This window comes from Acanthochromis polyacanthus, chromosome 23, assembly GCF_021347895.1.
Source record: "Acanthochromis polyacanthus isolate Apoly-LR-REF ecotype Palm Island chromosome 23, KAUST_Apoly_ChrSc, whole genome shotgun sequence".
Taxonomy (NCBI): Eukaryota; Metazoa; Chordata; class Actinopteri; family Pomacentridae; genus Acanthochromis; species Acanthochromis polyacanthus.
The window spans coordinates 15,800,339-15,814,775 of record NC_067135.1 but is presented as its reverse complement, the minus strand read 5'-3'; the positions used below and the strand labels follow the sequence as shown (position 1 = coordinate 15,814,775).

At 30.4% G+C, this 14,437-nt stretch overlaps 1 protein-coding gene across 2 annotated transcripts in view; it reads right to left on the bottom strand.

Moving 5' to 3' along the window:
* stim2b (stromal interaction molecule 2b) overlaps window positions 1-14,437 on the bottom strand; it is a 37,472-nt gene that overhangs the window by 5,340 nt on the left and 17,695 nt on the right. For both annotated transcript variants that reach the window (XM_051944232.1, XM_051944233.1), the window contains exons 7-8: window positions 1,136-1,236; window positions 78-316 (exon numbers count right to left, since the gene is read on the bottom strand). In XM_051944232.1, coding sequence (XP_051800192.1) covers window positions 78-316; window positions 1,136-1,236 — 340 coding nt within the window. The remainder of the gene's footprint in view (window positions 1-77; window positions 317-1,135; window positions 1,237-14,437) is intronic.

The window sequence follows — 14,437 nt, the reverse complement described above, 5'->3', positions numbered from 1 at the left end:
TGCGGGGAAAACAAGAATTACATTGAATTTATTTCACAACATAATTTGTTCCGAAAATCTTCCGCTCCCTCACTCACTCGTGAACTGCGGAATGATGGGCGGCGTGTCCTCGTCCAGGTCATCCACCCCTCCCGCAATGGGGTAGGGAGGGACCGACACCCGCGGCATGACCACCCAGCTGTGATCCGAGTAGAGGCTGGCCGTCAGGCTCGGCAGACCAGAATTATTGACAACGGGGAAGCCGCAAAGCTTCTCAATCTGCTGCCAGCGGTGAAGGCGCTCCCTGAGGCATGCCGTTACTTCTGACAGGGCTTTTCTGAGACAAACCAAAAAATTAATCAGGCGAAGGAAGAAACATGTACTTGGAAAAGATTGAAGTGATTCCATTTCTGATAGCGATTAGAATTCTTGTCAGACTGAGGAGAATTTAGCTTTGATTTATACAGGTTTGGGACACAAGCCTCCTGGTAGGATATTGGATTTTTGCCTAACAAGCGGTCACATGGAAGATTGTACTTTGTTGTTGTTCTTTAGCAACTTTCTTGATTTTTGGCTTTAGAAGAGAAACGCATGAGCTCGAAATATATCATAGATCTTTTACTTGCTTAGACAGTATGTGGTCAAATATGGGCCAGACCTTGACATAATAAAGTGACTAAAAAAAACACCGAAAGCTCACTTTTGCCTTATTCACATCCCAAATAGCATCTATATAAATTTGTAAGGTTAATGGATCCACCTGCCTGAAACAAATGCAGTCTAACGAACAGTCCTAAAGTAAAAACTGTCTTTACGAAGGGCATTTGTGTATCAAATCGGAACAGTTTCAGAGAGATGCGAATCAACTTTACGATGACTTCAGAGAATGCTGTTTGCGTCGCTGTTCTTTTAACCTTCATTCAGTCTGTTGACCGGCACCGCAGTATACAATGTATGTTTCTTTGTGCGGACATAAAAACCGCATTAAACTGCATGTTTTCAGAAGGTGTAGACACTAAACTGAGTGCATATATGTGTTCCTATGTGATATTCAGCATATTAAGAATTCTGATTTGGTCAAAGCAATGCAAATCTATAAACACAGCTAACAGGTATGTAGTTTCACATACAGAGAACAGAATCTCTAGCTTCTTACTTTGCTTCGAGTATCTTGTGGTCCACCTCATCCAGCGATGAACTGTGGGCAACATGAAGAGTTCCAAACACAGAACCTCTCTTCTTTTTGATTTTCTCTGCCTGAAATGCAAAAAAGAAGGCATCAATTTTCAAGGTTCCATCAATTACAGATTTGCAATTGAAGTATCACGGGTCACATACCGGTACCGTTTTTTGATTTCATAGAAATTTCATATTATAGAAACTTTTTTTTTTTTTTTTTTTTTTTGCATCTAGCAGGTATTTTCTGCCATTAGTGCATGTCATTCCTAAGCAGCCAAAAAATTATAGTAATGACTATACTGGCTTCTTCCACACAAGAGTTTCTGTTATTTCGTTACCAGCCAGAGAAAGTAAGGCCGGAGCTCCAGCTGAGGAGAAAAACAAGAGACAGTACGGTGCTTTAGATTCAAAGGCCCAGGGCACTAAAGTCCGATAAAAGGTCATAGAGTGAAATCTCGAGTCAGAAAACTTGAACACGTTTTGAATGTGTGTGTTCCAATTATTGCATGTACATATTTTACCATTTTAAATCTGAATTCTTGTCAAGCGTCTGCGTCTGATGTCATTTGTGTTGAATCACTTTGTAGTTGTTTTGTTTCTTTTTTTGTAATTTTGTAAGCTATGGCCTTTTTAGTTATATTTTCGACCACATACTAAACTATGACTTTTTTTCAGCATTTTGGATGACATACTAAAATACAAGGTTTTGTTTGAGTTTACTATGTGTTCCAATGTCACTGAAATGTACACTAACTGCTAATTGTTTTGTTCACATGGAGGTAACATTCCCGTGGAAGCCGTTGGACCCGACCTGCAGCAGGAACAGAAATGTTAAGAGGGATGATTTTTTTTTTTTTTGGGGGGGGGGGGGGGGGGTGTTGCTTTCACAACTCTCTGTCCAAAGAGTCATAATATAGCATGTTGTTCCAAAAAATGTCATTGTATAGGGTTAGTATCAAGTAATATTTTTTTAATTTTAAATTAATTTTCAAGTAATTTTCTACAGTACAAATTAATATTTTAGAGTAATATTATAGTAGTATTTTAAATTAATTTTCAAGCAAAATTTTAAAGAAAATTTTAAAGACTGTCATACGTGGGCAGCACCATGATAACAGATGATGGTGCTGAAACAGACCCGGCCGCTTTGCATAAATTACCCAGCATGCCTTGCAGTACTGATTAAGAACTCGTGTTATTTATTCAAGGCCCAAAATAAGTCCGAAATAAATAATAAATACCTCAAACCTCGAGGAAATTTGACAAGGACTCCATTTAAACTAGTTTTAATTCTCTATGACAACAGAAAAATATTCAATTTAAGCAGACACCGCGATCAAAGGTAACAGGGACAGAAGAGACCCGAATCTCAAAAGCCTGAGCCAAATCTCTTCCTGTCTTTTCTATTGTTTCTTTCTCTCCAAAAAACCTTATCTAGGACCGGTAGAATCCTGGGGTTTTGCGGTGTATGGAACACAGGACTACCTCAAAATAGGCCCGGGTGGGGTGGGTAGTACACCAGGATGGGGGAGTCGGCCCCTAGGGCCTTTCGTCCTTGGGTTTTAGCATAGGTACTTGGAGGGGTCTTGGAAGGCAGCAGCTCGCTGAGGCTGGTCCGGGCCCCCTCCTACCTTGGTGGGTCGGAACACGACGGCCTGGCCACCGTTAGTACCGACTCCCCCGGGTGGTGCTCGGGGCTGGGAAATACGGTCCTGTTGGGGAGCCAGGAAGGTAGCAGCTCACTGCGGCCGGTCCAGGTTTTCTTCGCAACAGTGACCCTTTTCCCCTTATCTGCTAGTACTGCCACCTGGAGGTTCCCAGTCAATAGCTGGATTACTTTCTTACAGTAGGCTCCATGGTGCGACGTGACAGACATCTGACTCTTCAAGCCTATCTGGGCAGATCGCGGTAACCTAGCGGTGATAACAAGCGATCTGTTAACCTGCGTAGGCGGTAAGTATGCGGCCCTCCGGGGTTCCGACTCTAGGAACAGCACGCAGGAAGCGGTGGTCCGGGGCATCAGGACCTTAAACGTCGCCCAGTTTTCTATGAGGCTTAGCCTCACTCACTCAACAGCCCATCCCCTGGCTCAGTTTAGGGAGCCGGGCCGTGGATGTACAGTGACCTAGCAAATACTAATTAAAGGTTCAAAACTCTCAAGCTTAAAACTCAATATCTTTGCCTTAAGACTAAAACCTTAAAAGCCATGTAACTTATTTACCTTGCTCAGGAATAAAATTAAAAATTGTTCAGTCTACTTAACTGTAATGCTGATCTGCAAACAACCAAAAAATGCTCAACTCAAATGCCTTTATCAAAAAAATCCAACAAAAGATGAACAGCTTTCTTCAAACTTGGGACTCAAATAGGCATGTCCATTTGGCTATGGGCCATTTTAAAGTAATCTTAAAAGTATTTGACCACTATAAAGTAACGTTTTAAAGTACGGTTTTGTCGCGCTACAATGGCTACACACCGTTTTAGTTTTAGGCCAGCACCTTTCTTCCGACATCAGTGTATTTTACAGGTAGGCCGAAACGGATGTTAAAATTAGATACGCCAGCGCGCTGTAGCAGCCAGCTAATTGACGTGTCTACGTGGTGGCCAAGTTCCCATTCAAAGCAATGGATGTGCATTGAAAATAAATCAGAAATTGCTCATTTCTCAGCTGATTTTTGTGTGGTCTACTTTATTGTCCATGTCAAAACGTGCTATTGATAGAGAATATTTGATCTTTAAAAAAAAAAAAATCGATAAAGGCTTCCTATAAAGTAGCCTGCAATTATAGTTATCTTTATTATTTAGATCCAGAGGCCAGGGAATCTGTTCAGTTCAGCCATTACATATATAAATGTAAATACTTGGATATGTAGAAAATGTTTTGAGATCAAATGATTTAATTGCAAATGTATTTATTTATTAATATTAAATTTAAATATATATAGGCTGTTATATACACATAACAGGGAACTAGACTAGAACAGGATAGTTTATTTACAATAAACAACACAATTATTTATATCTCTCTCGCTCTCTCTAGGCTGTTATATAGTTGCAGCAAAGCCCTCTGTCCTCAGAGCTGTTTCCCACTTGTTCCTCAGCCCATAGTCTTTGGGAAACCTACATGGAGTAAACAGAAGTAAATAAGTATATACACAACAACATATTTATGAAGAAATCATGCTAATAAATTAAGTACAAAGAACTGAATTGGCCTATAGAGACCAAAGCTATTTAATTTGATAATTGTAACATTTCAATTATTTGAGAGCAGTCCTAAAGAATTTCCTGTAATCCCAATCATAAAATGGGTTTGGGGGAAGAGAATATACATATGAGTTTGGCTTTATAACTATTGGTAGTATTAATAGTGATGCTACTTATACTGCTTCTGCTTGTACAACTATACTACATCTGAAAGATGTGCACCAGCCTGACTGGGTTCTGCCTCATCACAGATCCAAAATAATATGGGTTTCAGTGAATATTTCATTTGGTTGTCCAGCTGTTAGCTTGTGTTAGTGTTTTGCTAGTGGCTAACTAGTTAGGTCTCACAGACTCTCAACAAGATTTAAGAATAGAGGGGAGAAGAGCCCAAAAACTGGTCTTATCTGTGGAAAGTTATTCCGAGTTTCCTTGTCTTGATTGTCCGATGTAGTGTGCAACTGTATGCAGCACAGTAAGCTGGAATTCTTCTTGTTTTCATGCTATTGACATCAATGGAAAACACTGAAACTTTGCCCCCACTAGCTTAGTGTTTCTGAAGGCACACCATATCGACTCTTCATATCTATGGCAGCGATGGTGGAGGAGCAGAGGAATTGCCCATATGGGAGCTTTTTGGCCCATAGATATGAAGAGTAGATACGACACCCCCCCCCCCCCCCCCCCCCCCCCCCCCCCCCCCCCCCCCCCCAATTCTTAAATCTTGTCAAGAGTCTGAGAGCGAACTAGTTAGCCACTAGCAAAACACTAATGCAAGCTAACAGCTGGACAACCAAATACCAGACGTAGTATAGTTGTACAAGCATAAGTAGCATCAGCAGCAGTTGGTGTAATTGATAGTGGCATTACTATTAATACTACAAATAGTAGTTAACAAGCTTAACTCATCTATGTGTGTGTGTATGTATGTTCATCCTCCAAATCCATTATATGATTGGGATTCCAATTATCTAATTAAATAGCTTTGGTCTCCAGTATATAGGTTAATTCAGTTCTTTGTACTTAATTTATTAACATGATTTCTCTATAAATATGTTGTGTACATACTTATATACTTCTGTCTACTTTTGTTTTTACTCAATGTAGGTTTCCTAAAGACTGAGTTGAGGAAGAAGTGGGAAGCAGCTCTGAAGAGAGAGGGGTTTGCTGCAACTATATATGTAATGGCTGAACTGAAAAGATTCCCTGGCCTTTGGATCTAAATAAAGATAATTTTAATTATGGGCTACTTTATAGCGAGCCTTTTTTTTCAGATCAATAGCACATTTTGACGAAGTACACCACATGAAAATCTGAGAAATGGGCAAATTCTGTTTTTTTTTAATGGGAACTTTGCCCCCTCCAAGATGGCTGTGCATAGATATGCCAGCATGTTGTAGCAGCCAGAAAGTTTCTTGACCTTTACAAAAAAGAAATTCTGCTGTATACATATAACAAGGAGAGACTGGAACAGTGTAGTTTATTTAATTTTAGTCATTCAGTATTTAATTTCTCTGAAGGTAAGGGTTAATAGTAGTGGTAGTGCACTGACTACCGCTACTATTGTTTGGTACTTGGTTGTCCAGCTATTAGTAAGATTTTTTTTTTAAATGAAAGGTCAAAACTATATGTAGCTACAAAGTTTCCTCATGTAGATAGTCTGCAGTACAATGAGCTGGCATTCTTGCTTTATTTGTGTACACATCAAACTTTGTCCCTAGTAGCTTAATGTGGCCATATGCATTCATGCCCCCCAAGTCTACTTTAAAATGTCTAATTTATACATGTGTAATAGTCTAGTTTAAAATAGTCTAATACAAGTGTAGTTTAAAACAGTCTAGTTCATACATTTGTAATAGTCTAATTTAAGTGTAGTTTATAATAGTCTAATTTATACAAGTCTAGTTCATACAAGTCTACTTTAAAATGTCTAATTTATACATGTGTAATAGTCTAATACAAGTGTAGTTTAAAATAGCTAATACAAGTCTAGTTTAAATAGTCTAATTTATACATGTGTAATAGTCTAATACATACATGTGTAGTTTGTAATAGTCTAATAGCAAGTCTACTTTAAAATAGTCTAATACATGTATAATAGTCTAGTTTATACATGTGTAGTTTGTAATAGTCTAATACATACATGTAATAATAGTCTACTTTATACATGCTAATAGTCTAGTTTAAAATAGTCTAATCTATACAATGTATAATAGTCTATAAAGTTTAATTTAACATAGTCTAGTAAATAGTCTACTTATACATGTGTAAATACTACAGTTATTTGTAATGTCTAATAAAGTATTTAAAATAGTCTAATAAATCAGTTAATAGTCTAATACAAGTCTAATTTATACATGTGTAATCGTATTTAAAATAGTCTAATTATACATGTGTAATAGTCTAATACAAGTCTAGTTTAAAGTCTAATTATACATGTGTAATCGTCTAGTTTAAAATAGTCTAACTTAATATACATGTATAATAGTCTAAACAAGTCTAACTTTAAAAGGTCTAGATTTAAAATAGGTCTAATACAAGTCTAATGACATACATGTAAAAAAGTCCTACTTTAAAATGTCTAATTATCATGTGTAATAGTCTAATACAAGTCTAATACATACGATGTGGGTAGTTTGTAATAGTCTAATACAAGTCTCACTTTAAAAAATAGTCTACTTTATACATGTATAATAGTCTAATTAATACATGTGTAGTTTGTAATAGTCTAATACAAGTCTAATTTATACATGTGTAATAGTCCTAATTTGTAATAGTCTAATACAAGTGTAGTTTAAAATAGTCTAATACAAGTCTACTTTATACATGTGTAATAGTCTAGTTTAAAATAGTCTAATACATACATGTATAATAGTCTAATACAAGTCTAGTTTAAAATAGTCTAATTTATACATGTGTAATAGTCTAATACAAGTCTAGTTTAAAATGTCTAATTTATACATGTGTAATAGTCTAATACAAGTGTAGTTTAAAATAGTCTAATACAAGTCTACTTTAAAATAGTCTAGTTTAAAATAGTCTAATACATACATGTATAATAGTCTAATACAAGTCTAATACATACATGTGTAGTTTGTAATAGTCTAATACAAGTCTACTTTAAAATGTCTAGTTTAAAATAGTCTAACTTATACATGTGTAATAGTCTAATACAAGTCTACTTTAAAATGTGTAGTTTAAAATAGTCTAATTTATACATGTGTAATAGTCTAATACAAGTCTACTTTAAAATGGTCTAGTTTAAAATAGTCTAATACAAGTCTAATACATACATGTAAAAAAGTCTACTTTAAAATGTCTAATTTATACATGTGTAATAGTCTAATACAAGTCTAATACATACATGTGTAGTTTGTAATAGTCTAATACAAGTCTAATTTATACATGTGTAATAGTCTAATTTGTAATAGTCTAATACAAGTGTAGTTTAAAATAGTCTAATACAAGTCTACTTTAAAATAGTCTAATTTATACATGTGTAATAGTCTAATACAAGTCTAGTTTAAAATGTCTAATTTATACATGTGTAATAGTCTAATACAAGTGTAGTTTAAAATAGTCTAATACAAGTCTACTTTATACATGTGTAATAGTCTAGTTTAAAATAGTCTAATTTATACATGTGTAATAGTCTAATACAAGTCTAGTTTAAAATGTCTAATTTATACATGTGTAATAGTCTAATACAAGTGTAGTTTAAAATAGTCTAATACAAGTCTACTTTATACATGTGTAATAGTCTAGTTTAAAATAGTCTAATACATACATGTATAATAGTCTAATACAAGTCTAGTTTAAAATAGTCTAATTTATACATGTGTAATAGTCTAATACAAGTCTAGTTTAAAATGTCTAATTTATACATGTGTAATAGTCTAATACAAGTGTAGTTTAAAATAGTCTAATACAAGTCTACTTTAAAATAGTAGAGTTTAAAATAGTCTAATACATACATGTATAATAGTCTAATACAAGTCTACTTTAAAATAGTCTAATACAAGTCTACTTTAAAATGTCTAATTTATACATGTGTAATAGTCTAATACAAGTGTAGTTTAAAATAGTCTAATACAAGTCTACTTTAAAATAGTCTAGTTTGTAATAGTCTAATACATACATGTATAATAGTCTAATACAAGTCTACTTTAAAATAACCTAATTTATACAAGTCTAATACAAGTCTACTTTAAAATAGTCTAATACAAGTCTACTTTAAAATAGTCTAATACTCTAATACAAGTGTAGTTTAAAATAGTCTAACTTATACATGTGTAATAGTCTAATACATACATGTATAATAGTCTAATACAAGTGTAGTTTAAAATAGTCTAATACATACATGTGTAATAGTCTAATACAAGTGTAGTTTAAAATAGTCTAATACATACATGTGTAGTTTGTAATAGTCTAATACAAGTCTAATACATACATGTGTAGTTTGTAATAGTCTAATACAAGTCTACTTTAAAATAGTCTAATACAAGTCTAATTTATACATGTGTAATCGTCTAGTTTAAAATAGTCTAACTTATATATGTGTAATAGTCTAATTAATACATGTGTAGTTTGTAATAGTCTAATACATACATGTATAATAGTCTAGTTTATACATGTGTAGTTTGTAATAGTCTAGTTTAAAATAGTCTAATACATACATGTAAAATAGTCTAATACAAGTCTACTTTATACATGTGTAATAGTCTAATACAAGTCTACTTTATACATGTTTAAAATAGTCTAATACTCTAATACAAGTGTAGTTTAAAATAGTCTAGTTTATACATGTGTAGTTTGTAATAGTCTAGTTTAAAATAGTCTAATACATACATGTATAATAGTCTAATACAAGTCTAATACATACATGTAAAATAGTCTAGTTTAAAATAGTCTACTTTATACATGTGTAATAGTCTAATACATACATGTATAATAGTCTAATACATACATGTATAATAGTCTAATACAAGTCTACTTTATACATGTGTAATAGTCTAATTTGTAATAGTCTAATACAAGTGTAGTTTGTAATAGTCTACTTTATACATGTGTAATAGTCTAATACAAGTCTACTTTAAAATAGTCTAATACAAGTCTACTTTATACATGTGTAATAGTCTAATTTGTAATAGTCTAATACAAGTCTACTTTAAAATAGTCTAATTTATACATGTGTAGTCTAGTTTAAAATAGTCTAATACATACAAGTCTACTTTAAAATAGTCTAATACATACATGTATAATAGTCTAATACAAGTGTAGTTTAAAATAGTCTAATACAAGTCTACTTTAAAATAGTCTAGTTTAAAATAGTCTAATACAAGTCTAGTTTAAAATAGTCTAATACATACATGTATAATAGTCTAATACAAGTGTAGTTTAAAATAGTCTAATTTATACATGTGTAATAGTCTAATACAAGTGTAGTTTGTAATAGTCTAATACAAGTGTAGTTTAAAATAGTCTAATACAAGTCTACTTTAAAATAGTCTAGTTTAAAATAGTCTAATACATACATGTATAATAGTCTAATACAAGTCTAATACATACATGTGTAGTTTGTAATAGTCTAATACAAGTCTACTTTAAAATAGTCTAATAGAAGTCTAATTTATACATGTGTAATCGTCTAGTTTAAAATAGTCTAACTTATACATGTGTAATAGTCTAATACAAGTCTACTTTAAAATGGTCTAGTTTAAAATAGTCTAATACAAGTCTAATACATACATGTAAAATAGTCTAGTTTATACATGTATAATAGTCTAATTAATACATGTGTAGTTTGTAATAGTCTAATACAAGTCTACTTTAAAATAGTCTACTTTATACATGTGTAATAGTCTAATACAAGTCTAGTTTAAAATAGTCTACTTTATACATGTGTAATAGTCTAATTTGTAATAGTCTAATACAAGTGTAGTTTAAAATAGTCTAATACAAGTCTACTTTATACATGTGTAATAGTCTAGTTTAAAATAGTCTAATACAAGTCTACTTTAAAATAGTCTAGTTTAAAATAGTCTAATACATACATGTATAATAGTCTAATACAAGTCTACTTTAAAATGTCTAATTTATACATGTGTAGTTTAAAATAGTCTAATACAAGTCTACTTTAAAATAGTCTAGTTTGTAATAGTCTAATACATACATGTATAATAGTCTAATACAAGTCTACTTTAAAATAACCTAATTTATACAAGTCTAATACAAGTCTACTTTAAAATAGTCTAATACAAGTCTACTTTAAAATAGTCTAATACTCTAATACAAGTGTAGTTTAAAATAGTCTAACTTATACATGTGTAATAGTCTAATACATACATGTATAATAGTCTAATTAATACATGTGTAGTTTGTAATAGTCTAATACAAGTCTACTTTAAAATGTCTAGTTTAAAATAGTCTAACTTATACATGTGTAATAGTCTAATACAAGTCTACTTTAAAATGTGTAGTTTAAAATAGTCTAATTTATACATGTGTAATAGTCTAATACAAGTCTACTTTAAAATGGTCTAGTTTAAAATAGTCTAATACAAGTCTAATACATACATGTAAAAAAGTCTACTTTAAAATGTCTAATTTATACATGTGTAATAGTCTAATACAAGTCTAATACATACATGTGTAGTTTGTAATAGTCTAATACAAGTCTAATTTATACATGTGTAATAGTCTAATTTGTAATAGTCTAATACAAGTGTAGTTTAAAATAGTCTAATACAAGTCTACTTTAAAATAGTCTAATTTATACATGTGTAATAGTCTAATACAAGTCTAGTTTAAAATGTCTAATTTATACATGTGTAATAGTCTAATACAAGTGTAGTTTAAAATAGTCTAATACAAGTCTACTTTATACATGTGTAATAGTCTAGTTTAAAATAGTCTAATTTATACATGTGTAATAGTCTAATACAAGTCTAGTTTAAAATGTCTAATTTATACATGTGTAATAGTCTAATACAAGTGTAGTTTAAAATAGTCTAATACAAGTCTACTTTATACATGTGTAATCGTCTAGTTTAAAATAGTCTAACTTATACATGTGTAATAGTCTAATACAAGTCTACTTTAAAATGGTCTAGTTTAAAATAGTCTAATACAAGTCTAATACATACATGTAAAATAGTCTAGTTTATACATGTATAATAGTCTAATTAATACATGTGTAGTTTGTAATAGTCTAATACAAGTCTACTTTAAAATAGTCTACTTTATACATGTGTAATAGTCTAATACAAGTCTAGTTTAAAATAGTCTACTTTATACATGTGTAATAGTCTAATTTGTAATAGTCTAATACAAGTGTAGTTTAAAATAGTCTAATACAAGTCTACTTTATACATGTGTAATAGTCTAGTTTAAAATAGTCTAATACAAGTCTACTTTAAAATAGTCTAGTTTAAAATAGTCTAATACATACATGTATAATAGTCTAATACAAGTCTACTTTAAAATGTCTAATTTATACATGTGTAGTTTAAAATAGTCTAATACAAGTCTACTTTAAAATAGTCTAGTTTGTAATAGTCTAATACATACATGTATAATAGTCTAATACAAGTCTACTTTAAAATAACCTAATTTATACAAGTCTAATACAAGTCTACTTTAAAATAGTCTAATACAAGTCTACTTTAAAATAGTCTAATACTCTAATACAAGTGTAGTTTAAAATAGTCTAACTTATACATGTGTAATAGTCTAATACATACATGTATAATAGTCTAATTAATACATGTGTAGTTTGTAATAGTCTAATACAAGTCTACTTTAAAATGTCTAGTTTAAAATAGTCTAACTTATACATGTGTAATAGTCTAATACAAGTCTACTTTAAAATGTGTAGTTTAAAATAGTCTAATTTATACATGTGTAATAGTCTAATACAAGTCTACTTTAAAATGGTCTAGTTTAAAATAGTCTAATACAAGTCTAATACATACATGTAAAAAAGTCTACTTTAAAATGTCTAATTTATACATGTGTAATAGTCTAATACAAGTCTAATACATACATGTGTAGTTTGTAATAGTCTAATACAAGTCTAATTTATACATGTGTAATAGTCTAATTTGTAATAGTCTAATACAAGTGTAGTTTAAAATAGTCTAATACAAGTCTACTTTAAAATAGTCTAATTTATACATGTGTAATAGTCTAATACAAGTCTAGTTTAAAATGTCTAATTTATACATGTGTAATAGTCTAATACAAGTGTAGTTTAAAATAGTCTAATACAAGTCTACTTTATACATGTGTAATAGTCTAGTTTAAAATAGTCTAATTTATACATGTGTAATAGTCTAATACAAGTCTAGTTTAAAATGTCTAATTTATACATGTGTAATAGTCTAATACAAGTGTAGTTTAAAATAGTCTAATACAAGTCTACTTTATACATGTGTAATAGTCTAGTTTAAAATAGTCTAATACATACATGTATAATAGTCTAATACAAGTCTAGTTTAAAATAGTCTAATTTATACATGTGTAATAGTCTAATACAAGTCTAGTTTAAAATGTCTAATTTATACATGTGTAGTTTAAAATAGTCTAATACAAGTCTACTTTAAAATAGTAGAGTTTAAAATAGTCTAATACATACATGTATAATAGTCTAATACAAGTCTACTTTAAAATAGTCTAATACAAGTCTACTTTAAAATAGTCTAATACAAGTCTACTTTAAAATGTCTAATTTATACATGTGTAATAGTCTAATACAAGTGTAGTTTAAAATAGTCTAATACAAGTCTACTTTAAAATAGTCTAGTTTGTAATAGTCTAATACATACATGTATAATAGTCTAATACAAGTCTACTTTAAAATAACCTAATTTATACAAGTCTAATACAAGTCTACTTTAAAATAGTCTAATACAAGTCTACTTTAAAATAGTCTAATACTCTAATACAAGTGTAGTTTAAAATAGTCTAACTTATACATGTGTAATAGTCTAATACATACATGTATAATAGTCTAATACAAGTGTAGTTTAAAATAGTCTAATACATACATGTGTAATAGTCTAATACAAGTGTAGTTTAAAATAGTCTAATACATACATGTGTAGTTTGTAATAGTCTAATACAAGTCTAATACATACATGTGTAGTTTGTAATAGTCTAATACAAGTCTACTTTAAAATAGTCTAATACAAGTCTAATTTATACATGTGTAATCGTCTAGTTTAAAATAGTCTAACTTATATATGTGTAATAGTCTAATTAATACATGTGTAGTTTGTAATAGTCTAATACATACATGTATAATAGTCTAGTTTATACATGTGTAGTTTGTAATAGTCTAGTTTAAAATAGTCTAATACATACATGTAAAATAGTCTAATACAAGTCTACTTTATACATGTGTAATAGTCTAATACAAGTCTACTTTATACATGTTTAAAATAGTCTAATACTCTAATACAAGTGTAGTTTAAAATAGTCTAGTTTATACATGTGTAGTTTGTAATAGTCTAGTTTAAAATAGTCTAATACATACATGTATAATAGTCTAATACAAGTCTAATACATACATGTAAAATAGTCTAGTTTAAAATAGTCTACTTTATACATGTGTAATAGTCTAATACATACATGTATAATAGTCTAATACATACATGTATAATAGTCTAATACAAGTCTACTTTATACATGTGTAATAGTCTAATTTGTAATAGTCTAATACAAGTGTAGTTTGTAATAGTCTACTTTATACATGTGTAATAGTCTAATACAAGTCTACTTTAAAATAGTCTAATACAAGTCTACTTTATACATGTGTAATAGTCTAATTTGTAATAGTCTAATACAAGTCTACTTTAAAATAGTCTAATTTATACATGTGTAGTCTAGTTTAAAATAGTCTAATACATACAAGTCTACTTTAAAATAGTCTAATACATACATGTATAATAGTCTAATACAAGTGTAGTTTAAAATAGTCTAATACAAGTCTACTTTAAAATAGTCTAGTTTAAAATAGTCTAATACAAGTCTAGTTTAAAATAGTCTAATACATACATGTATAATAGTCTAATAC